Genomic DNA, 26,091 nt, shown 5'->3' with positions numbered 1-26,091 from the left:
AAGTTGAAATTCGCGACGCAGTAACCAGTCTGAGAAATAGTCACTCCAGGGATATTTACGGTCTAAGCATTCAGTTGATTAAACTCAATATTAATTCCCTTGTCTACCCACTAACCAAGTTAGTCAATACTATCATTAGCACAGGAGTCTTTCCACTTTCCAGATATAATGAAGGTAGCTTTAGTACTTCCTCTCTATAAAAAAGGTTCCAACGATATGAATAATGTAAGTAACTACCGACCGATATCTATTTTACCCATATTCAGTAAAGTTATAGAGAAGATCTTATACAAACAGCTTATAAGCTTTTTTGAAATAAACAATCTGTTCTATCGGCATCAATATGGTTTTAGGAAGGGAAAAAGCACTTCAGATGCAGTTATTACCTTTATCAACAAAGCACTAGAATGTTTTGAGGATGGCCGTCACATGGTTGCTGCCTTTGTGGATCTCTCCAAGGCTTTTGATTGTGTGTCTCATAAAATCTTAGTGAGGAAGCTCAAGGAAGCCTACAAATTTGCCAACACCAGTGCACAGCTGGTTAAATCATATGTCACCGATAGGTACCAATGCGTACGTTACGGTCACTCCCTATCTGATAGACTGCCAATAAAACATTGTGTGCCGCAAGGGTCAATCCTTGGTCCCATATTGTTTCTTATCTATATTAATGACATGCCCTTGACCCTACCCGCTGATGTTGGGTGCATACTATATGCTGACGACGCTACTTTGATGTGTCGCAGCCCTGATATCAACTATGCGAAACGTCAAATTCAACTTAGCATTGAACACGTTACAAAATGGTGCTCAATACGGATAAGACAGTGATCATGCCGCTAACCCTGAAAAGAGGAATTGAGGTCCTTGTTACCAATAAAATGTCATTATTGGGCTGTACGATAGACAGTAAATTAAATTTTAATTACCACTGTGATCATCTAACAAAAAAAATTAATACAGCTATTTTTTTTATGTTACGATTGCGGAATAGTACATCAACAAAGATTGTCAAAACTGCATACTATGCTCTCATCCAAAGCATCCTCTTATATGCAATATTAGCATGGGGACGTACTTCACATTGGCGGTGCATGTTTAGATTGCAGCGCCGAGCCATCAGAATTATAGCTGGGTTGAAATACAGGGAGGATTGCAAGAAGGCTTTTATTGAACTGAACATTCTTACTTTTCCTTGCATGTTCATTTTCGAAGCAATTTGTTATGCTAAGCAGAACTTATCAATGGCAAAAAAACAATGTAACGTACACGATCACGATACTAGGCTTAAGCATAACATTCGAACTAAGTACTGCAGGTTGTCAAAAACACAGGATGGTGTAGTCCACCAATCTCAACTTCTGTACAACAGCCTCCCTAATAATATAAGATCTATGCCCATTGGAGCTCTTAAGTCACGCCTCAAAACATTTCTTTCAAAACATGCTTTTTATTGTCAGGGAGAGTTCATGAAAAACTGTCATGCGATGTAATATGTAAAATTGTACTCTGTTATCCTCCTCTGTTAGTTAGTCTCTGAATGTATCTTTGTATTTTTGTTTGTAATATTTTTTTCCCAATGACGACCGTAAGTGTACCCACACGGATAACGGTATAATAAATATTATTATTATTATTATTATTAAACATTACGTTGATATATTAAGCCTATCTGATCGCTTGGGCTGTTGCTCTAGTAGCCCGGTCAACATTTACTCTGAACCGTAAGATTTAATTTCCATTGAAATTATCAACAAGATGTTTGTTTTTTCCAAAGATTATTGTTGGAAACGACAAAGATCAACAGTAAAAAAAATAAGGTTTTCATCAACGTAAAACTAGCGCGTTTAGTCTGGTGTTTCGGATTTTTAGGATTCTACGATTATTCAAATCTTAAATGCTCCTGTCTCTTCGAATATTTTCGATTCATCATAATGGTTGGATTCAATTTAGACTTTTAAGGCCCTTTAGTTTCTTTAGATTCTTCGGACGATTTTTGGGACGCCTCGTATTCAGATTATTCCAGTTACTCTGATCTTTGCTCTTTCGAGTATTTGTTTCTTTTATTTTTTTCGTATTCTTTCGGTTTTTAGGATTTTAGGCTATTATTTCTTCGGGACTCGTCCGATTCTTAAGTTCCATATTCTCCAATCCAATCTTTCTTTAATTACTTAGATTTTTGTATTCTTTCAGATGTTTCTGATTTCATTTCAATATTTATTATAACATCCCAAATTGGTGATGATGTACGGTAACAAAATGCAATACTTATAAATTGTTGAGATGAAATAATTTCCTTTTCCTTTATTCCTGTTTTTAATGACCAACATTATAGTAATCACAGAACGCTTTTAAAATTTGTGTGGTGTTACTGAAACATACGCGAATTCAATACATGTATATTTTTACATAAAGAAATATGTGCTTAGTGGTTCTCGTCCTACATTTGGTAACAAAATAAATAAATAAATAAAATGCCCCACTAATTCGCAGCGGTGACACTTGACTTTCCGTGCTGGGCAAATTCGGTGTACCGCTTAGACCATTAAGAGTTTTGAGTGCTTTCCGGAGCAGTTGTCAACACATTACCAGAACTAATTCCTACAATAAAAATTAAAAGATCGCACCTAAATACTCAGTTCATATACTTTATTTACAAATTATGCTAGCTTATAACTAAAACAATAATAAAAAAACATCTGACATTATATTTACATTTTGAATGAGCCCAATAAGTTCAACGTTCTTTAAGCTGATTTTGGACCTTAAATATATAACAACGATAGGAAAATATTCACAATTGTACAAAATGAAATTAACAACGCTTGCCTTATTGCCTATAACTATAACAAAATGTCAGGATGTCCACTTGGTACATCTGCCTATATACACCATTTAAGGAGGATTTTAGGTTTATATGGGCAGTGTGTACTAGTGAAAGTATAAAATGAAGAATAATTAAATTAACGGTGTATGAGTATAACTAATGATGGAAATGGAAAAACAAATTTTGAAAGGTTCTATTTTCTGTGCTTGCCTAGATCAGAGCCGTTACAAGTCGTGCCTTGAAGTTTACTATTCTCTCGCTTGTTTGCGCCAAACGCTGAAAAGTAGAAATAAAAGTGAATTATTATATTCAAAACGAAGTAGTTACCTCGCCTTTAAAAGCTATACGTGCATTTAAAAAGCAACCAAACTATGACCACTTCTTTAACAATTTCATCCTAAAACCCTTTTACACAGCGTGCCGAATGCCTTTTTTGTGCGTCGCAGGGACTTACCAGAATTAAATCTTGTATTAGGTTGGCAATACCGCGATTTGCGACAACTAGTAGGCGAGTAATTGGACCGGGAATGCCCTCCCCGTCGTGGTTCACCTTTGGAGATACGTCAATTTCGACAGCGCCGCCAACGCTTGCAGTCTTTTCTTCCGTGTCATCGGATGATCCGGATCCGGAGACCAACTACGAAGCATAGTTTAGTATTCGTTCTGAAGCGCACATTTACAGCGACTTTGATATACTGGATGTCATACGTGAGCACCCACTATACCAATGGTACCGGTCATCAAATTTACATTTCTACATGACTTATTAAGCACTGGCTTCGCCCACAAAGACGGCTTTGACTGTAATATCTTTAAATTTTAATTACTTTGGCAATTGGGACGCTCGATACTTTTTCGGAAAGCAAAGTAGGTTGACTGCGGTGAAACCAGTTAATGTACCATTTGATGGTTGAGTAAATTATCTAAACGCCATAACCTTGATTAATTTGCGAAATTGTGGTTCTTAATTAATAATTACGTAGTTGTGCAACTACGAATTAACTTTCAGTAATTATTTTAGCAGACATGAACGAAGGCTAAGGTGCAGGAAGTTACAGGGGACCGTATAGTAAGCCATATTTGTGAGTTACGCTCGATTTCTTTACGGATGAGGTATCAAAAGTGTACATTCGTTTAATTCACTGCTAGGTCTTGGATTGATCGCTCTTGTTGATTGGGTTACACCTACATGTCTGGGCGAAATGAGTCGGTTGTGTTCCAAAGGGGTAGAGTAATAAGAATGTGGTAGCAAGTAGAGAGGTTAGTGGGTGTTTGTTGCTGCGGAGTTGGGACTGAAGTTTGCACAAAAAGGGTTAGTAAATGAAAATCTTGAATGTACAACAGTAGGTGTTTCGTTACAAATAACATAGGGTGCAGAATCATCTTTACACTACTCAGGTATACTGGTACAAATGCCAAGAGGAGTTTGAGGCAAAGTATACAGCAGGATATGTGGGTACCTGGGATGACGTTCCGTGTGACGATGTAGATGTGGTGGTGATACCGAATCCTAGAGTTTCGGTACCGGCGACCATCCTGTATACAGTGCCGACCGTGCGTGCCGCTCGATCCGCTGTATTCTAAAGACCTTTGTTATATAACCACATTTGAAAATCGCACTTTAAATATCAAAATAAAAAGGTTACTTTTGTTTTCAACTTTCTATTCAGCAATCTTCTATAAATACGAGACTTTGTACTTGCAATTAATAAATAAAAGGAGATCTACAATTAGTATTCATAGCGCGAGAGCAAGAGCAAAGGAGAAAGAAAATAAAAATCTACTTTGAGAAGTCTGATCGAAAAAGTACAAATTGTTTTGGATTCTACGCACCAAAATTAATAAGAAAAAGTGTTTTCCCCAGAAATTTTGGTGCAGTCGATTTTTGGTAAAAAAGGAAGGTTGTACACTGTCTTTTTTTGAGCCCCGAAAAAAAAATTGGCTCAGATCGACCCGGAAAAAATTGTTTCTTATAGAACGTCGCCTATAGAATTCATAATTTCAAACAATTCCAAGATTGGGCTAGTAGTTCAAAAGTTACAGCCTTTTGAATTTTCTTTCGAAATTGGTTTCTAGTCTATAACTTTTGATTGAGAAGTCTGATCGAAAAAGTACGAATTGTTTTGGATTCTACGCACCAATATTAATAAGAAAAAGTGTTTTCCCGAGAAATTTTGGTGCAGTCGATTTTTGGTAAAAAAGGAAGGTTATACACTGCCTTTTTTTGAGCCCCGAAAAAAAAAATTGTCTCAGATCGACCCGGAAAAAAAATTTTCTTATAGAATGTGGCCTGTAGAATCCATAATTTCAAACAGTTCCAAGATTGGGCTACTAGTTCAGAAGTTACAGCCCTTTGAATTTTCTTTCGAAATTGGTTTCTAGTCTATAACTTTTGATTGAGAAGTCTAATCGAAAAAGTACGAATTGTTTTGGATTCTACGCACCAAAATTAATAAAAAAAAGTGTTTTCCCGAGAAATTTTGGTGCAGTCGATTTTTGGTAAAAAAGCAAGGTTATACACTGCCTTTTTTTGAGCCACGAAAAAAAAATTGTCTCAGATCGATCCGGAAAAAAACTTTTCTTATAGCATGTGGCCTGTAGAATCCATAATTTCAAACAGTTCCAAGATTGGGCTACTAGTTCAAAAGTTACAGCCCTTTGAATTTTCTTTCGAAATTGGTTTCTAAGTCTATAACTTTTGATTGAGAAGTCTGATCGAAAAAGTACGAATTGTTTTGGATTCTACGCGCCAAAATTAAAAAGAAAAAGTGTTTTCCCGAGAAATTTTGGTGCAGTCGATTTTTGGAAAATTGGATTCTACGCACCAAAATTAAAAAGAAAAAGTGTTTTCCCGAGAAATTTTGGTGCAGTCGATTTTTGGAAAAAAGGAAGCCTTTTTTTGCCCCGAAAAAAAATTGGCTCAGATCGACCCGGAAAAAAATTTTTCGAGCGAGTTTAAAAAGACAGATCGAGCCTTTCTGCTTTCATCACCACATCCTCGAAACAACAGCAACAGTGAAAACAGTGGCGAATCTTCTTTTAGCAAGGCGAAGAGGATTCTCCCAGCCGTGAAGGGAAGGCGTTAGTTTGAAATTGATTTCCTACCCCCACTTATTCGCTTGATTTGGCTCCGTCAGACTTCCATCTGTTCCCAAAAGCTTTGGGCAGTGACGATATTGTAACCGATGAGGTTGCCTTTTGCATGTTAAGTGTGTCCTTTCGAGTGCGAGTGTTATATACCCACACTAATTGTTTGGTGTTGGTGCAAGTTGTGTGGTAGTTTGTTATTGTGCCCACCGTGAAAGACTGGCGGAGGCGAACACCTCCCCGGGTGACTTCGGGCAACTGCCCGTAGGCGTCCTCGCCCCTTGAGGAAGGGCCTAAGGTATAAGCCGACTTCGGTCGATCCTCGGACAGGCTAAGCAACCACGCTAGGCACTTAGGGTAGGGTAGGTAGCACACCACTAGCCTCCTCGGTCCCTCAGCCGAGGAGGGAGCGGTTCGCCCACCCAACCAAACGTTTCTTCCCCAGCCCGGACGGTGCCGACAGGCCCGCCGTTACAGGTAAGGTAACCGGAGCCGTGAACAACAGGGAGTATCGCTCAAAATTTTAATTTATTTTAGGTTTTAGTTAACTAACTGTATGGGTAATGGGGGGACAAAGACGATGTGTTTGTTAGATGCGTCATTGCGCCGAACGCCCCCCTCGCCCCGAAAAAGCGTGCGGAGGAAAAGAGGAGTCAAGCGGCCGCTAAGGCAAGCGAAATTTTACATAGTGAACTTCAACATTTTCATTACAGGAGTATCCCATCGCTCCGATTGAACTATTTTGCGCTTTGCGCCATAATTCAACATGTTTTAGATCATCAAAGCGACCGGCACACATGGCGAAAAATTTCAAAGACAGTGCAGAGCCCTAAGACGAAGAGTGTCCAATAACATAGGTTGAAAGAGGTACGGAACCAAGCCCGCGCCAAGTAAGGTGAAGAAATCATTAACAAACACATTTTCATATTACACATTGTCACAGGTCCAAGGGAACTTTACACCTTAGAAGTAAGGGTAGGAGGACTAAGTTCATCTCCCCATAATTTAACTGTTCCCAAAAGTAGAAGTTTATCTGGACGTTATCTGCTCATCCAATGCTTGAAAAATTGAGACCATCTTTGAGTGTCTTTATAAAAACAAGAATTTCTGGTAAGTAGAAGTAATTTTTAAATAAATTGAAGGTCTAAATTTGTTGAATTTGGATTCTATTAAACGGGTTTTTCTAAGGAAATATAAAGACGTAGAGTGAATGATTTTCTACTTTCCGATTTCCTCAATATGGCCTAAAAAGGACACTTGTATCCCCTTAGAAATGCCTTTTTGAACATGGACTTGTGTGTATCTTTTTTCAAGCTAAAATTACTACCTACTGTGTAGGTCAAAAGGAGTCAAAATAGAAAAGTTTCAATCTACAAAGAAAACAAGTCCATTTTGTTTAAAAAGACCTTGCAAATATTATCGATTAAATATGAAATAGAAATTAATGTGCGTGCGTGATTTACCCAGCGTCGCAATGCCATACCTGTCGTTGGCAGATAAGATAACAACATAATGAAAGTAGAAATGCGACCGGCGATAGGACCAGTTTTGAATAGACCGGTGAATGCGTCAGGTGGATTTTTTGAGAAGTGCTAATTAAACTGTGCGTGTATTCGGACGTACGTTAGAGTTTCTGATCAGACCACGAATTCAAATAATAGGTTTTCCATGGACGATAATGGTTCAAGATTAAAGAAACCTACAGGGTAAGTTCTTCTTTTGTAACTGCTAACTATATATCTCACAAAATCGATGTTGCTTCTCTTTGAGATTCGATTCGCCCTATGCTTTTCAATGAAATACAGATACATACAGCCCAAAATTTGTCCGGAATACTTTTAAAGTGGATAAAGTAGGGGTTCCTTTTTGCATTTTTTTCCTGTTTGTTTGTTCGGAATGTGATATACTCGTACTTCCTGCAAAGGAGGAATGGCTCCAATGATGTATATTTTTTCGGCTTGAAATTTAAACTATCGTTTACGACAAGGCCCTTCATTATATTGGCATTTTCGGTGACTCATCAAGTCGACAAAGACTTCTTTAATTAAAATGGGACCACCTGTTGTAGTTCCTGATTCCACTGTTTATTTTGCGTAACTTGTGCCTAGATCTCCAAAAATATTCCCAACAATAAACGCGTGAATTATTAAATATCATAAACAGTTTTTATAATTTTTAGTTAAATGCAAAACACCATTATACGAAATTTCAATTGCGAGACTTCATACAGAATATCCCCAACGACAAAGGTTAAAAAAGCCTGTACTATTTTAACCTGAAACACCATCGAAGATACTTCACTTTAAAAAATAATAAAGGACCTCGTAAAGGACTATACGAAAGTTTAAACAGAACACAAGATTTTTATTAAAAAATGTTGATTCTTTTCTATGGCATTTGAAATACCTTTTAAAAATCCTTTTAACTTTATAATTGTAACAAGGGTTACCACAAAATTAAATTATGGAGTTTCAGAACTAGGTATATTGAGTGATGACTAGAACTCCAATTCGCCACAGAGCAATCGTTATAATTTTATTGTTATTAGTCTAGAATTCTAATCGAACTCAAAAATTACACCTAGATATGAGGCGAGTTTCTTCAGGAGTAAGTTACAGTAATACGGTGCAATTAGTCCAAAAAACGACCTAACTTCAACATCTAAAGCAAAAGTTTCCCTCCAGCTCCAAATTATTCTATACAGTTACAGGGTGTAGTATCTAAGACTTCTCGGATCTTATATTTCCCTTACCATAAAAGATACCGACAAAAGTGTTAGAGCAAAAGTGTACACAATTACCGTCGTTATATTTCTAAAATATTTCCCATCATCAGGGGCGTGCTGTATTCCAGTGACGTATAAAACTTGCGTTTTTTTTAATGGAACACCGTATATTTTATTACGGATTTGGGTAGTAATAAAATAAATGTTATGTCATTAACTTTAACGATTTCGCTGATATAACCGCGGATAGTCGTTTCGGCAAGTGAAATTGAGGACCTGGCTAGTTTTGTGGCAGACTTTCCAAAATTTAAACAAATTATCAACGTTTACTAGAAAATTTAGTGTTACTGAAGTCGTTTTCCGAGTTTTTGAGCTTCTTCAATAGGGACTATAATTTTTTTAATTTAATCAAAAAGTATAGATAAAAACCACGGGTATATAACAAATAGAACTCCCTACGATAAATCTCTGAAGTACAATTTTTATTTGAAAAAAAAATAGTCCAGTATACGGAGCATTCAGAAGGGCCGATTCCTGCAAAAGGTGGTGTAAACGATTTTATCGTTTTAAATGGTCCATTTGGGTCCAAATAACATGTATTTGAAGAGTGCACACCAATTTTTTCACGGCACAACTTTTCGCAGCCACAAAACCTCATAATGTTCGGACTTTTTTCAGTTTTTCGCTTAAAACTCGAAAACAGTCCATAGTTTATGAATAACACTTCTTTAGTAAATTAAAGAAAACACAATTCTGCGTCGATCAAAAGATGAACAAACAAAATCGGCCCAATAGAAAAATTTTTACAAGCGATCAAAGAAATCCCTTAAGCTCCCCGTCAATTCCTGGAGATCCACGGAAATCCCTGAAATCGGATAAAATTCCTTATACATCCTCAGAAATCCTTTTGAAATCTTTTTAAATTCTTCCCCATACTTGCTTTTGACACTCCATTCCAATACTACGCTTTCATATTGAAAACCCTATGCTTCTTCATACCTTCTCACAGGTACCTATTATAAATTAATAACAATATTTGCGATTGTCAAATTTCAAATACGGCGTGGCAATATAGTAAAACAATTAGGGGCTAAAGTTTATTTTTGAACGAGCGAAAGAAAGCTGTTTCAGTGACAAAATGCAATTGGAAGGTAGACAAGGAAAGTCAGATTTTGACTTTTTCCATGTGAGAATTAAAATTAATTTAGAACACAATCTCATGGGTTAAAAATTGTAGTTCACATTTCATATTTTATCAGGAACGACTTCATTCAGTACGGCAAAACAATTATTGAAATGTAAAAGTGACCGCATGTGCAGATAAGCGCATCAGGTGATTATTAATCTATACCTGCTTACGTTACCGCCCCTCCTTCAAAAATATAACTAACGACCAAATCATTCGATCGTGTTAACGCGAAGTGCAGTGCATATTGTGCGGAATGGTCTCCAAAAATTTCAAATGGTTCGAAGGAAAGTGCCTAGTACTGAAAGCAAGAAAGCTAAGGGTGTATTTTGACTAGCACAGATTAGGTACCGCTTAAAATGCAGTAAGTAATTTGGATTTTTACATTTAAACATTGGGCATACAATGCAAAATAATTTTGGAGTTGGACAATCGGTGAAGTGTGACTAAATATTGTGTATGGAAATTTACCTCAACACTTGTAACTGCCGTTAGTTTCAGTCAATCATTTTCCAAATCAAAAATTTCTACACCACAATTACAATCATCTTATCTATCCAAGTCTAAAATTGGAAACACATGTGTAGTAAATTGCGTCGCCCGCGTCGGCATTTTGAACAGGTGTTTAGAAGTCTGTTGATAATTCCATTCTTAACAAAAACCACATTTACCGTTTTATTAGTGTTAATAATAATTGTCGTAGAGTTTACTAATTTTGAATTAATTTGATACGAGTGAACCAAATACCTCCTTCGCAAAATGAAATGTCTTGAAATCGAAACATGCAACTCCAGATTATTATGTCACCTCATGCCTAAAAACTGTTCGAAAAGGGTGCCTAGCAATTTCATTCTTTCTCTCTGTATTCATGTTAAATCCGGGTCCTTATTAGAGGCATTTAATTGGCCCAAAAAGTCATTCAATGTATTCACAAACTTCTTTAGAGTTGTAGAATCGAATTTCCATTTTTCGCATATTCAGACCAGATAATTTTGTCTTGTGTCTTGTATTATTATCTCTTGCGCATGAGTTTAATGGTATTTGTCTCAGCAACCATGACAAATGGAACGATTGAACCTGCGGCTATACCCAGGTTTCGGGCATGCATTTCTGATCTGTAAAATTCCTACCCAAGGAGGTGCTTTTTTGATCCCCAAACGACTCCCCTAGGGATGTTGTAAAGCACATTAGAAATTCATTAACCCATTGCGTAAAGACGTGGTTTGGGTAAGTGTAACATCTACAACGACGGTTTTAGAGATGTTTTATGTTTCGGGGGCTATTTATCAAACCAAGCTCATTATTACATTTTATATGAAAATTAACTACAAATACGTAGTTGAAGCGTGTTAGTTAAGGAATTTCGGAAATGAAACCTGAACAAAAGACGTGGTTTTGGCGAGCATTATACCCACAACAATGGTCTTTAGACTTTACAAGTTTGGGGAAATGAAACCTGAACAAAAGACGTGGTTTTGGCGAGCATTATACCCACAACAATGGTCTTAGGGACTTTACAAGTTTGGGGTTGCTGTTTTCATGACGCAACACCTTACAATTTATATGACAATGAAATACACTTTCGCTTGCCAGTTATTAGATAAGGGGTGGTTTATTGATCGCTTTTAAGAATTTTTCTCTATTGGACCGATTTTGTTTATTCATCCTTTGATCGACGCACACTTTTGTTTTCTTTTTTTTTTACTAAGAAGTGTTATTCATAAAATATGCACCGTTTTCAAGTTTTAAGGGGAAAACTGAAAAAAGTCGGAAACATTTTGAGGTTTTTTGGCTGCCAAATGGTGTGCCGGGAAAAAATTGGAGTGCACTCTTCAAATCCATGTAATTTGGACCCGAATGGACCATTTAACATAATAAAATCTTATACACCACCTTTTGCAGGTCAAAATTATTTGTATACTGGACTAAAAGTGTTTTGCCGCAAAAAAGTATTTCGGAAACCTCTTAACTTAATTTTTTATATTGAAAAATTTGTAGTTATTTGAATCATAAAAAAGTATATTTCAATCAAGTCTCGTTAAAAGAAATCATTTTTGAACAATGAAAAACAAAAAACACGGTTTTTCGCGATTTTTTCGGTTGTGTGAGAAAGTGACTGAAAAGAAAGTTATAGTTTTTCACGATCTACAGCTTTTCCAGTGAATACTTTTGTCATACGATTTTCACCCTCACCGAAAACTTAGTCTCACCCCCCTGCTCGCGTATTTAATTCTTTTTGTATTAGTCTAGGGAATAGAGGGTTTTAACGTGCAGTCATCTGGTGGTTAAGAATCTAAGTTTCGACCTCCCACCCTTTGTGCTTCCTCCGTAGCACCCCCCAAAATCTCCGAAATTTGATTGGTTTCTTAGTTTTTCAATCATATCTTTTTAATGGTTCACTTTAGAAAAAAATATTGTTAACAAATTGTAGACCATAAAATTCTACACAACTTTGATATACACGATTTTTTGTGAAATGTTAATTAAAAAAAGATATACAGCTTCAAAGTTGCTTATATTTTTAAGAAATTTGAAATTTCTATGTAGATGTTTTAATCAAATTGTATACCTTATGTCTATAATTTTGAGTTTTATGAGAAAATATCTTGAACTTATCGTGGTATAAATCCCCATACCTTGTACCCTTACCAAAGGGGATGCATAATAATTCAACTTTCAACCCTTGCTAATAGGGATATTTGAATCACTGTGAGATTGTAGCGCTGTCTAATATACGTTTGGAATAAAAAAATTGTCTCACTTCAGTTCAGCTTCATCCCTCCCCCACCCCCTTTCCTGGATGGAAATGATTTCGGAATCTTCAAAATAAAGACAACTTTGAAGCTTGGTATCTTTTGAAATAAAAAAATTACGAAAAAGAAGTATATAATAAATTTGTGTAAAATTTGATGGTCTACAATTTCTAATATATTTGTTTGTAAAGTGAACCTATAAAAAGCTATGATTGGAAAACTAAAAAACCAACCAAATTTCTTTGAATTTGGAGGGTAAGGGGGAACCACAAGGGGTGGGAGGTCGAAAACTTGGATTCTTAACCACCAGATGACTGTCTATGACATGCAAAATAAATTGGAACTACTTCTCTTAGATGCTGTACCAAAAAGTTCAAAAAACGGCCTAAAGTAAAAGTTTCCCTTCAGTTTCAAATGATTTTATACAGCCCACATATTATTTGGTAAAAAGTTACACCATTTTAAACGTCGGGTTTGGGTTGGACATGGGAGGAAAGTGTGTAGGTTTTTCAGTTTGCCATCAAAAAAGGTTGCTTTTATTATCTTATTAAAGTGAACGATTCCAGAGTTACGGAGGGTGTAAAAGTAACAAAAAATTCCCTATAATGTGCATATGTTGTCCATCAGAAAGTAAGTAAAGTAAGTAAGTAAAGTAAGAAAGTAAAAAGGTAAAAAGTAAGAAAGTAAAAAGGTAAAAACTGCCCATTCTAGATATTTTTACGTAGAATCCAGTGGCGTAGTAGAAATAAATATTTTCACCACAGTTTCTCAGATTTGACCTAAAGTTGGTATTTTTTAAATGATGTATATCTTAACGTCAATTTTTCGTATTCTTTTTCCGATTACATTAATGTATCAAAATATCTAAAAGAAACAGTTTTGACATCTTTCTAATGGGTAGTAAGATTACGGTAACATCGCAAAAAATCAAGCTTTTCGTTTTCACCCTGTATCTAAGAAACAAACGTAGTTAAATTGATTCTGTTTGTGGCATTAAAGTATCACAAGAAAGTGGCAAAGGGTCGCCGAAACCCCAAGTCTCTATCATTTAAAAGAGCTGAGATACACCGCAGTCTCGAGCAAAATAGGATACACACTACACAGTAGGTAGTTATTTAGAGAGGAAACACATATACAAATCATCGTTTCTAAGTACTTTTGTTTGTTTTAGGTAATGCTATATCCCACTAATGTATTCATTGCAAATTTACACAAAGTTGTGATGATTTATTTTTAGGGTCTATTTTTATTCTCGCAAGTAAAGCTTTTTCAAAATCATTTAAGGAGTTGGAATTCGATTAAAAACCAATGAAATTGCGAACTGAAAATTCAATTCGATACTTTTGCAAATGAGTTGTGCAATCTAAAGCTTAAAGACCGTATGGAAAGCTCCAATTGTTCACCGCTCTGCTAATTAAAAATAATTGTTACTGATCCAATAAGTAGCTTCTAAGGTAAAAATCTCATTTATTATGGATTTAATCTTAAATATTTATAATAGTCCAGTGATTCCAAATGGGAAAGATTCTAGTAGTACTGAATCCAAATTTGAAATATATATTCGAAATTACTCTTTTTTTTTGGTATTTTGTGCATTTAGAGAACTTTCAAATCCTTCAAGCCAGTAGTTTCTAGAAGCTTCCCAAAGGATTCAACAGCAAAAGGGTCTTTAAAAATGTTCAATCCTCCAAGGGTATTATAGAGGTTTTGAAAGATTTTAATTGGTTTGTCGAGCAGTATTTTTCTTTAAAAGCTCTTAATATTGAATTAATAGTCGTAAAGTGTCTCCAAAATCGTAAGAATCTTTCAGTGAATAGACACTCTGGTCTCTCTTATACCTTCTTTGCGAGCTTTTGAAGGCTTTTAAGGATCTTAAATGCCCACAATTTCGAATCTACGCATCGGATTCAAAGGACCGTTCTATCTATTAAACTTTAAGCTGGTCCTGATGTTGGACGCAATTTTCTAGAAATTTCCACACGTTTCTCCAATTTGGCACATTTCCATTTTGAGAGTGGTCTGGAAAAATATCCACCTCGTTTCGAATTGTGGGCAAACACATAAAAGTGCTAAAATTTCGTTGTTATTTGCAAATATCTTGAAAAGTTTCAGCGAAATTATTTTCGAAATTCTAAAAAAATACGGTGCATTTTCGCCACCGTTTGACCGTACTATAAGCATTTTGTCGACATACGAGGGCAAGTTCCAACGTAAACTTTTCACAGAAAAAAAGATTCGATCACCGAGTTGCAGTTAAACTATCAAAGCGCACTTGTTTAGCTCTGGAACGAAGGTGTAATTGGGCTAATGATTCTCTGTATCAACAGAATGCTATTTGTTAAAAATTTTTACTCCTCACCCCTTTTCCAAATTTTGTGAAATTGCCAAATCCCCAGTTCGTATTGAGATCTTCTATAGTTTCACTTTTTATGATTACCCTATTTCCGATTTCCTTGCTATTTTAATCCTATTGAAGACAAAACAGTCTGGACCAAGATTCGAACTCTAAACTACGGACATTTTACCTCTTTTGAGAGTTGAGACTGTCATTGGTGTTTCAGAAATACAAAATTTGCGAGCAGACGGACAGACTAATGACAAGTAATGAAGGGTTGGCATGTACCTACGCGGAGGTAGTTCTCTTTCGTTTTATGCGATTTCCGTTACGATTGCGTAGAAAGAGTAACCGACATACTTAAGTATGACAACGAAGAAACAAACAGTGACTATGTTATTTTATCATTGGGTCTAACATTCAAAGATATTGTATAATCTAACCCAGTTTGCATGTATTCTCCCAAATACGCCACCAAAGTGAAAAGCACTAAATAGTTGTGTCAAAGGAGCGCCAGGATTGGTAATTCGTGTACAATGCACAAAGAACAAAATTTCAGTGAAACCAAATTACAATTTTAATTTGTAAAGTTAGTGGAATAATTTCCGGGAAATTTACTACCAGGAAATTTCTGCGATCTCATTTCTAATTTCGCCTAAATTACCGAAATTCTCAGCCAGCATATTAATAAATTATATCGTTGTCCAAATTATTGTATCTTACCAATCTACTTTCGAATGCAGTAGTAACTTACGCAACACGCGTAACGGCTGTAATGCCCACAGGTTTAGAAACATTTTACAAGACATTACTTTTAAACTTTTATTTACATTTACATTTATTGCAGATGATATTGAAATGGAACACTTCTTTCGTGATAGATAGAAAGTATGAGCGATCTAGATTAAGTACTTGATAATGACCAATTTCTTTTTCGTACCCCAAAACGAGTTTAAAAAAGTGAGAGTGAACGAATGAGTTGTGGAATTTGAAAGTGTCAGGTACCTACTCGTTCTTCCTGATTAATAAACACAATACAGGCTATTTTGACTATACCTACACGAAAAGCTAAGTTTGCGCTTTTGTGGGACCTAAGGGGGTCACAAGAACCTTACCCTAATAAGGTCGAACAGGAAGTTTCCAGAACCTCCCGCTGAACCTTGCCCATCGCCTCCGAAGGGCAAATATCTCTTATTTCTCTCCGAGTCTTCCGCTTCTACATCTGAAAGGTCTTCGGCGGGATCTGGACCGGGAGCAACTGCTTGTCGGTCACTTGCGGCTTCTCTGACTTTACGTACATTTCTCGTGACTTCTATCGATGGCGACTAAAACAAATTATGGTAAAGATTTACGATTTGCAAATGGCGAGTGTTAGCAAAGCGTGCGTTGTTAGTAAAATATCTCAATGATCTTCCCATAACGTCAATTCTATGAGAAAAAATTATGACAGAATGCTCCCGTATTGGGAATAATGGATGACGCCTACGCAACGGTCAGTGGATTGCGTTCAAGCTCATTCGGGTTGAATGAGTACGTGAATGTTTGAAAATTAAGATCTCACTGTCAGCATCTCGTCAAGATTTACGACTGTCGTTGGTGAGGCAGTAGTCGTACCATCAGTCTCGTTACTAACCACTTTGTCTTCACCGTCAATCTCATTAATTTCCTGCAGTGCACTTAACGGATTCGGCGCCGGCGAGCTTGTGCGATTGATAATAGGAACATCGCCATCGTCATCGTCGTCATCATCTTCATCCTCATCCGGTGGGAACGTGGGCAAAACCACGCTGACACGTCCACCACCTCCAGATCCACCCGAACCGCCGCCGCCGCCGAGACCACCAGAACGAAGAAGCGCACCTCCTACCACGCGAAACACTTGACTGGTCACATTCTGTATCACGTTGTCGATCACCTGAAAAAATAATTGCAAAGTGAAAAGCTTCTTAAATATTGACAAGGTTAATTGCAAGCATTATAATATCAGAAGAATTTCGTTACGCAACGCGCCGATTAATTAATTCCACGCTCAACAAACCGGTACCGACTACAATTTCTTGAGTTTCAATCGCGTTATGTAAACGCACTCAAAGAATATAAAATGCAATAGACTGGCCGATTGGAAAAATCCGTGACACACTTAAATGCATATAATGAAGTAATAACACTGTCTACTAAATGCTCTGTATATTTTGTTACAAATATTATGATACTATAGCTTAGGGATACTAGGGTACTATTGTGCCCTTTTAATGTACCCCATATTTTAAGGTCAAACAGGATGATATAACAAATACCAGATGCGTGCGTTATACGAAGGGAGAAGTATTTCTGTTTTTCTCTGTGAAAAGGTCTTCCGATATCTCAACTGTAGTACTTACCTACCCTTTTTTCTTCCAGAATTTGAAAAAATTATAATACACTGTGTTTGAGATAATAGTCACCCCAATAACTCTTTCATTTAACCAGAAAAATTTGTCAAATATCTATCATCTTGTATGTGATATTACGATCTATCGGATCGCATTTGGAGGGAACTTTTGTTTTTCAAATGTCTGTTTTTTTCGTAAAGAACAATCAACTGCTGTACGACATAAAATATGCATATGGATGAAATAACAAAAAATGGAGAAATTTGTGATTCAATATTTAGAAAACTTATGAAATCATAGCTCCTTTTGTAGATTTAATTTTGCACAACCGACACCGTGCATCCTGAGCACACGGTATGCCAGATTTCATAAGTTTTCCAAGTAAATTGATTACTGTTTTTAAAGATCTTAAAAACATAGGCATTGCATTTGAAAAAAAAGTTGTTCAGACGTAAGTGATACCGGAATATTTAATCGGATAGATCGTGCTGTCGCATACAAATATATTTGGCCATTTTGTCGAATATGACCAAATACGTTTTCAATTCTGAAACGTCAAACGTGGTTACAATTTTTAGGGCATAGGCCTTTTACTATCAGAAATATGCAAAAATCTACAGGGTGTACGGGTCAATTTATATTTAGCTATTTAGTGTCCTGTGAAAACAACGAGTTTCTAAAAGAAAACACTTCCGTATAAAATAAGTTCTTTATAACACGTAAAGGTTTAAGGTATTCTGAACTTTTTAAGAACTAGACATCAAACCGTTTTGTTCCAAAGAAAAACAAAGAATAAGACGCGTTTTATAACGCTTTCCTAATTTTAAGCAGAAACTTGCTAAAAGACACCAATAATTTAATTTCTTTACGACATGGCAAACGCACAGTGCTTTAATTTCTGATTTTGGCTTGCAATTACTTTTCGAAAATGCTCCGTAAGCTTACAGTGTCTGAAAACTCCTGAAGCAGAAGGGCACAAACTGTATTCTCGCCCTGCTTCCGTATAGCCATTGCAACAGTTTAACATTGTGTATCCAAACTTTAATCCTCAAAGGCACAACACAAAAATAGATACTATCTTTTCAAAGCTATACCACAAATAAAGCACTTTAAACGCAACAAACATACCATTGTGTAGTATTGCTGTTGAAATTGTTTTAGGATTTGGAATCCTCAAAAAGCATTCTTCTTTCTGGAAACGCAATTAACGCTAAAGTTTGTTTCCTTCGCAATAACAATGTTTAAGAACTCCAGTTATTTCAACGACTCTCAAATCGAAAACGTTCAAGGTTTTAAATTGTTTGGATTTTAATTCCTTTTAATTTTTTCTATTCCGCCTAATAAGGTTTGATCGCTCAATATTATTTCCGCGATCTGTAATTTCTACCCGTGTAGGGCCGGGAAAGAATAACCCTACCGCAGAGGGCACTGCGTGTCGTAAGAGGCGACTGAATAATTGCAATCTCGAAGAATGGGAGGTAAAATGGCCTGAATGAGTTGATATGATTCCCTTCCAAAGTTTAGTTCTCCCAAAAGACGAAGGAAGAGTGTGAGGATTGTCTAGATATATTAAAAGTTCCCTACGGAATTTTTCAGCTCGTTTCAGTTTTAACTTGAGACGCAGGGGCATTTCTTTTTTCTTTTTAAGCTTGAATTTAAACAAAATATTATAACGATGGGAGAAATTAAATGCAAATATTGATTAATATGACCAAGCTTACCGATAAATGAAAGGTTAACTTACAACGTTTTTGAATTATCTTTAGCTCTAGTGGAACGCCTATAAAGAAATTTTATTCAGTTTAAAAACAAAGCGATTTATTTATTTTATTTAAATAATTTGAGCTGCCAACGGGTCAAGCCCACACAAGGCATCTACAATTTACAATAGCAGAAAATAATAGGAAACTACAAAGAAAACTAAAGAAAGCTATTTATAAACTTAACTGACAACTTTCATAGACATTTATAGACTGACATTCGTTCTGTTTTTATATTACTTTTTATCAAAGATAGGCTTCCATGAAAAACATCTATCCGGCTTGCAAACATGGGGGGTTTTTTAAAAGGACTTTTTCAGTGCTGAAAGTTTTTAAGGCAATAATGCTGCAGCAAAACAATTTTTAATGTGAACTGACTACGTTCTAAATGCAAATGTTGTTACTTTTTTTTTACGATGGAGGACATTTCTTTTTGGCTCCCTGGGAGGAGTGTAAGTAAATTCGTTCACAGGGTTTTTTTTGGGAGCTTTAGTAAATGTCAAATAGGTAGGTTTTCGAAAATTTGTACTTAGGACTTACTCTGAAGGCCGAATCGATGTTAATATTTTCAAAATGCTGGCACTTTCGGAAGTAGCTAATAACTTCATTATTTTAAATGGCAACCCCTGTTTTTTATTGAATTATTGGATTCTACGTGAAATATCCGTTCTTTGGATACCCACATGTCTATATCAAAAGAACTAAAATTTCACGTCGAATCGAAAAATGCAATAAAAAATATTTATATAAATATTTAAAACAATTAAGTTACTAACTACTTCCGGTATTTCCGGGAGTGCCACCATTTTGAAAATATTTTACGTTGATTCGGCCTTCAGAATAACTCCTAGGTATAAATTTTCAAAAACCTACTTATTTTACTTTCCCAGAAACGTTATAGATTTATTAGAACAGAGCTTGCAAACACTTTTAGCCCAGGAGTTGATCACGCCACATTTCGGGTTTCCATCATTTTGTTATTTCCATTGATCATTTTCATTTCATTTCATATGTCCTTCTAAAATGAAACTGGCCTACAAAACTATGTAATTATCTCGATAATGGCAGATTTATTTTTAGTTTCTAGTATTTATATCAAAATCCTTAAGCGGGTGCTTTAACATGTCTTTGGCATCCTTCACATAGTGCTACCAGGTAGAGGCAAACTCGTGGGCTCGGCGCAATTACTGGCCAATTTTCTGGGAATAGATTCTCGGGTAGATAATACTCTTGTTAGTGCAAAAAGTCTTATGTTATGGAACATTATACAGTGTGATTGATTTTGCGTGTCCAAGCGTATATTTCTTTTATTATTGGAGATAATAGTGTAAGAAGAAGAAGAAAATACTCTACTTTCAATTTCTGATAAGACTACATATTTAAAAAAAAATGATATATGATATAATGATATAAAAACAAAAGAGCATCAGAAAACAAATTATTTTTTTTTAATAGAACGGTTACTTTTTTCTGTGATATTTTTAAAAAGCTTGAAATTCTCTTTACAATGATATCAAATATGTTATAATTACCTTAGAAATTAAATCTGCAGTAATGTTTTTAAAACCAATCGCAGTAACTGAGGAAATTTAAACAAAAACAAAAAAGAGAGTTTTTCACTTGTCATACCTACTTGTCATCTCTCACAAAATCAGTTCAGTGAACATTTATAACTTATAAGAACCACAATGCAACAAAATAATAATTACACAAATGATAAATGTTAAAAGGTGTAATGTAGCTTGTAGTATGCATAGGAGCAAGTGCCATGTGTTTAAATTTGTCTTACGTTATAATAAATGTTCCTGCAACTGCTTTTGATTTGTTTTCATCGCTTCCTGTAAATTTTATGGCATTGTTTAAATTTTCACAGCTACTGCGATTGGTCGTAAATACTTTACTGTAGCTTTCATTTCTAAGGTAATTATAACATATTTGATATCGTTGTAAAGGTAATTTCAAGCTCTTTAAGAATATTACAAAAAAATCACTGTTCTATTTACAAAATTTTTGTTTGTTTGTTTATGGTAATTTGTTTTTATATCACTTGTTTTTTTAATGTGTAGATTTATTAGAAATTGAAAGTAGTTAATTTTTGCTTCTTACACTTTTTGCTATCCCCGATAACTAAAGAAATATACGCTTGGACACGCAAAAATTAGCTAATGGATGGATGTGTTCCAGGCGAGAGTATAGCATCCATTAGAATTCCATTGTACAAGATTGAAAGTAATTAATCAGATCGTTGCCTAGATTCAGGCAACGATTTTTTGGTTTGCTGGGACGTGTAGGAGTCATCAGTAACATATTCTTCATGCCAGTAAATGTTTTGCACTATATTGGGATTATTTTCGATGTTTTTTTACAATTTAATCATTTACATCGTTCATTTAATTTTTCAAACAAGATATAGATACTCAAAAAGTTTATGCTATCGCTAAGAATGGGAGGAAAAATAATTTTGAAAGGGGCCCGAAATTAGGGTGACTTTTAAATATTAATTTATAGCGCTTTTCAAGTTTTAATTACATTGAAATGCGGCATCCAAATTTTCCTTTACTTACACAAAATTTATACATATTATATTTTTCAAAATTTTTTTATTTCTGCCATACTTCCTCTTAGTTTACATAGAATTTCTTTATATTTTTCGTCTCTTTTCTTATTTCTGACAAATTTTCAAACTATTTCCTTCTAATTTTTCACTCGCAAACTGCCAGGTTTTTCAAGGGTTCGAGTGCTTGCAAGTTATTTAGTCCAAACTCTTGAGCCCCTGATTAATTACCAAGCATTTTTGAAAAATAGCTAATTGCAAGCGTTCTTGTTTTCAAAGTAGTTCAGTGTTTATGTAATCCAAGTAACTTGAAAACGCCCATCAAAACCACGTCTGGTATTAACAGAAATTAAGGAAATAATTAGTGGCAGAACCGTTCCCTTTTCCATCAAAAACTTAAATGTTAATAGACACTATAGCGAAACATCTCACTACTAAATAATTCAAAACCGCAGAAATAGGTGCATCCAAGATTAAAAGCAAAGCAATCAACTGGCATCTATTACATAATTTCTTTGAGGGCGTTCGAACTTGGTTCTCAATAATCAGCTCCTTTTATGTTGCGAACTTTCGGTGGTTGTAATGCACTTACTTTTTTGAAAATTAAGAAAACTATTACTTTTAATTAATGTCGTTCATCCCGAAAACTTTAATTACTATTTACACCCTAAAAATTAAGCTACAACGCGTTAATTCATAGGAAAGATTGTGTTACGTAAAAATATAAAAAGTGTACATACCTGAAAGAGTTGCGGGCACAGTCTTCGTAGCGTCTGTATTTTGTTGTTACTGAAGGTAATAATTCTGTTCAAGGCGTTCGAGTTATCCGTCTGTCTCTTGACCTAATTGTTTGAGAACACATGAGAAAAGTACACATTTATAATGAAGCATAAAACCAACCAAGGTGATTTTTCGTCGTTCGGTCGCCCTCAGACTTTTGACGATTGAGGTAAAGAAAAAAAAAGATGATCAGCTGGTTAACAAAACGATGATGACCGTGTATGTTTTGATCATTTCGATAACAGTTAGTAAGTAAACAAAAAAAAGCGGTAAGCATCATGTAAAACACAAGAAATTACTATGTTGCGCAATGTAACAAAAAAGCTGTAGGTGTAATCCAGTTTAGTCTTTATATAATCGCAATAAGTGAAACCTACCGGTAATGGGTTCATTAGCTAACAAGCACATAGTCTGTACTGGATGGGCCTCTTTGTTTTTATCAGGGCTGATGGTTTCTTTAGGATGTTGTAACTAATTACCAAATGATTGAGATTTGCACAATAAAGGACTTGGTTTTTTGCTCATTTCGTATACTGGGCATTATTCTTCCATCAGTTATGGTACTTTCAATGTCACCCATACATTAATTATTCATCTTCGATTTTGCATAGATATCGTCCGTAAATTTGAAACCATTACAAGGAAAATTAACTTTCGAATTGCACAAACAAGAATATTTTCAAGGAAGTTGCCGTTGGTTTTAGATGGGTATGTGTAGCAATACAATTATTTCAAAAGATAAGTCGTTTTTTAGTATTTTTTGTATGTCCAAATTGAGACGATTAAGTAAGACAAAATGAGGCGAAATAAAATCAACATTCTGACATAACCTTTTCATTCGATACGCGCCTGATGACGCATTGGTAAGTTCCATACTTTCACTTACTTTCATTGAACTAACACTTTCATGGGGCGTCTGTAATTCCTCGCATTTTACATGATTGATATATGCGGTTGCAAAAGCGGTTTTTTTTCTCGTGCAAAAAATCTTACCTGATGATGAAGTGGGCCGACTGCGTTTTGTTCTACAGTAGCAGGGGCCGCTAAACTAACCGCTAGGAACGCACTTAAAACACATACCACACCGACGCACTTCATTTTTTTGACTAGAACTTCTTGTAAACCGCACCTGAAACAAAAGTGCCATTAAACAACTGCTCAGTATACATAAGCAAAGCGCATACAGGTTATAGTCCGATGTGCGCTCGATTGAAATTAACGCTCGCCGCAACAATAATAAAAAATTACGTACCCGCGCCCTCCCACTATTGCAAAAAAGGGTCCGAAAATGTTAAAAATATTTTGAAAGTAAGGTTACACTAATACTCTTTAATTGAGCAATAAACATTCCACCGTAATGCAACTTTCCAAAGCTTTTTTTTTAAAAATGGGATGATACGATAATCTTACAAGTTGATTGTTGGAATTAGAGGAAGTTGTTGACGTAAGAACTACATGAAATGTGCATTTGAATAAAATTATTCGGGATGATTAGCAGGCGATGTCTATTACCTGCAATTGCAAAACATACGAACAAATTTGCCCATCACGAAGATCATCAATTATCATATACATGCAAGGTTAAAAAAGGCAAATGGGGCAACACGCTAATTAAATATGCACGTAAGGTTAAAGTTTGTAATAATACTATCAATTTTAATAGTCGGTCGTTAACACCTGTATTAAGTTAAAGTGTACCCAGCAAATGTTGCGAAATGTTGTTAAAAAACATAAAGAAAACCACATAATTGTAGGCTTGCGGAGATTACTTAAAATGCAAAACAAGAGGTCAGTCCGATTGTAAATTGTATTCTTGCAAGTATAGGGCCTAAATTCTAGAGTAAAGAATCTGCTCATAGTTCTTTTTGTAACTTGTTTCTTAATGATACTTTTAAAAGATCGTTTGAATTGAGCACAACTTTTGCAACACCTGATTGCACTATGTCATTGACATTTTGTAAAAACAAATCTATTAAATACCTGTAATTTAGATTCTATTAATTTTTCAATCTTGCGGTTTTATAACTGTATTGTGATTGTAGTAATTATGGCGAATGTGGTGGTGTCAAATTGCCTCTGCACAAAGCTTAAACTTAACCTGCCATGATACATGTTGACATGTAGTCGTTATGTGTTAACTATTTCTCTATTTTTGACTTTAACGTCTTCCTCACTTTAAGAAATGTTAAGACTGTTGCTAAAGTTATCTAGACACCATTCCGTTCGTAATAACGTTATCCAAATTGCCGTTGATTTCGGGCGCAAAAAGGGTCCTCCAATACTGCATTTTTTGTATGTCATTATAATCTAGTAAGTGAAATGATATTTTTAGAGCTTTTGAAATTCGGAAAACCATTTTTCACTTTTCTCCACAGTAATGAATAAGGACAGCTTTTCTAAAATGAACGTTTCTGGAATAAAGGCAAAATGTGTATGTCTGTTGTAAAGGTTTGATATTTAGCACGCTTTGAGTTAGTAACAACAAGGGACCAATAAATTTGAGTACTGTAAAGAATACATTGTTTTTTGCAATGCAAACAAGATAGGATATCCTTAAGTAAGACATATGCCTTATGAAATATGTACCAGAGTGCGCAGGAAACCACGTCAAAGTTCTCAATTTTGAAACTGCCCCAACTCTCAACGAAGGAAACCCCCTCTATTCCCTTCATATGTCAATTTTACTCAGAAACAACTTGTAAATTACATCACTACATATAAAATTAAAAAAAAATTGTTAAAATCTTACACGTGGATATTGTCGGCTATTAAGGAACATTTTCTGCACGATAATTTCCACGTCTACGAATGAATTTTGCTATACGAACCCTAAAATTTACGATTTTTTGACTTACAGTAGCAGTCGTTTTTTAGGGCCTAACATGATAATTAAAAATGTTACAATGGCTGCACGAAGATTGTTCTCGGTCCACTTTCTACAAAGACCGTTCATTTTAGACCTAGTAATGTAATTATACAATGCCCCTATCGTTCAGTGTTGGCGGTTTTTGTTAAATGACAGTTTTCAATTTAGAACTTGAATTTCTAAACATCCTGTATAAATTTCTTGAACAGTTCTTACATATTATTAGGTAATATTTATGTATACTATAAACCACGTATACTTGGATGACTGATTTTCCAAATCGAGTGGTTTGATATTTAATCGTTCATTTGTTTTATTTTGATGTAGGATATCTAGATTTAATTAAAAGAAACTCACATAATTAAAAAAACCGTTGTATATACACGGTGTCCATTTTTCCAGTGTCACTATGGGGATCTCACTTATCTTAAGAGATAGAAAGTTGGTTAAATGGGGGCAAAGTTGCAAATTTCCGTGCTGAATAAGAATCTGAAAAGAAATTTGAAATATCTTCAATACTTTTAAAGATATGACAAAAAACGAAAATTTCTGATTTTCGTTTTTAATTTTTTTATGGTAAACTAGTCGTAGTAGACATTAGCACATTATTCGGACACTTTTTAATGGAGATTTCAAATATGGCATCCTGTTTTTAATTACGTTCAAGATGACTGAGAAACACGTGGCAACTTTAGTTTTTCTTATGGGCGCCATATTGAATTTTGACATTTTGGGATTACGTCTTTTTTTCTCTTTACAACGATATATCACACATACTGCTTCAGTATCACATTTTTCCTAAAAATACAATTTTTCATTTCTTGAGAAGAGTGCTTTGGAAAAACA

General features: G+C 35.2%; 1 protein-coding gene across 1 annotated transcript; it reads right to left on the bottom strand.

Annotated features, from left to right (window-relative positions):
* Nucleotides 1-2,497: 2,497 nt before the first annotated feature.
* On the bottom strand, nt 2,498-23,593 carry LOC116168787 (ankyrin repeat domain-containing protein 17). Its single transcript, XM_031484769.1, has 7 exons — nt 23,564-23,593; nt 23,373-23,508; nt 22,340-22,441; nt 16,475-16,828; nt 16,029-16,238; nt 3,282-3,464; nt 2,498-3,103 (listed from the first exon to the last, which is right to left on the bottom strand). Exons 2-7 carry the CDS (start codon nt 23,475-23,477, stop codon nt 3,038-3,040), a joined length of 1,020 nt encoding a protein of 339 aa, XP_031340629.1. The 5' UTR covers nt 23,478-23,508; nt 23,564-23,593; the 3' UTR covers nt 2,498-3,037.
* Between the last annotated feature and the right edge of the window lie 2,498 nt (nt 23,594-26,091).

Source organism: Photinus pyralis, unplaced genomic scaffold, assembly GCF_008802855.1.
Source record: "Photinus pyralis isolate 1611_PpyrPB1 unplaced genomic scaffold, Ppyr1.3 Ppyr1.4_LG4, whole genome shotgun sequence".
Taxonomy (NCBI): Eukaryota; Metazoa; Arthropoda; class Insecta; order Coleoptera; family Lampyridae; genus Photinus; species Photinus pyralis.
This window is presented reverse-complemented; position numbering and strand designations above follow the sequence as displayed.

Coding starts and splice junctions, on each gene's coding strand:
- LOC116168787 (XM_031484769.1), bottom strand. CDS start 23,477: ATGAAGTGCGTCGGTGTGGTATGTGTTTTAAGTGCGTTCCTAGCGGTT. Junction 22,442..23,372: donor TCGGCCCACTTCATCATCAG/GTAAGATTTTTT, acceptor TCAAACAATTAG/GTCAAGAGACAGACGGATAA. Junction 16,239..16,474: donor ATCTTGACGAGATGCTGACA/GTGAGATCTTAA, acceptor AATTTGTTTTAG/TCGCCATCGATAGAAGTCAC.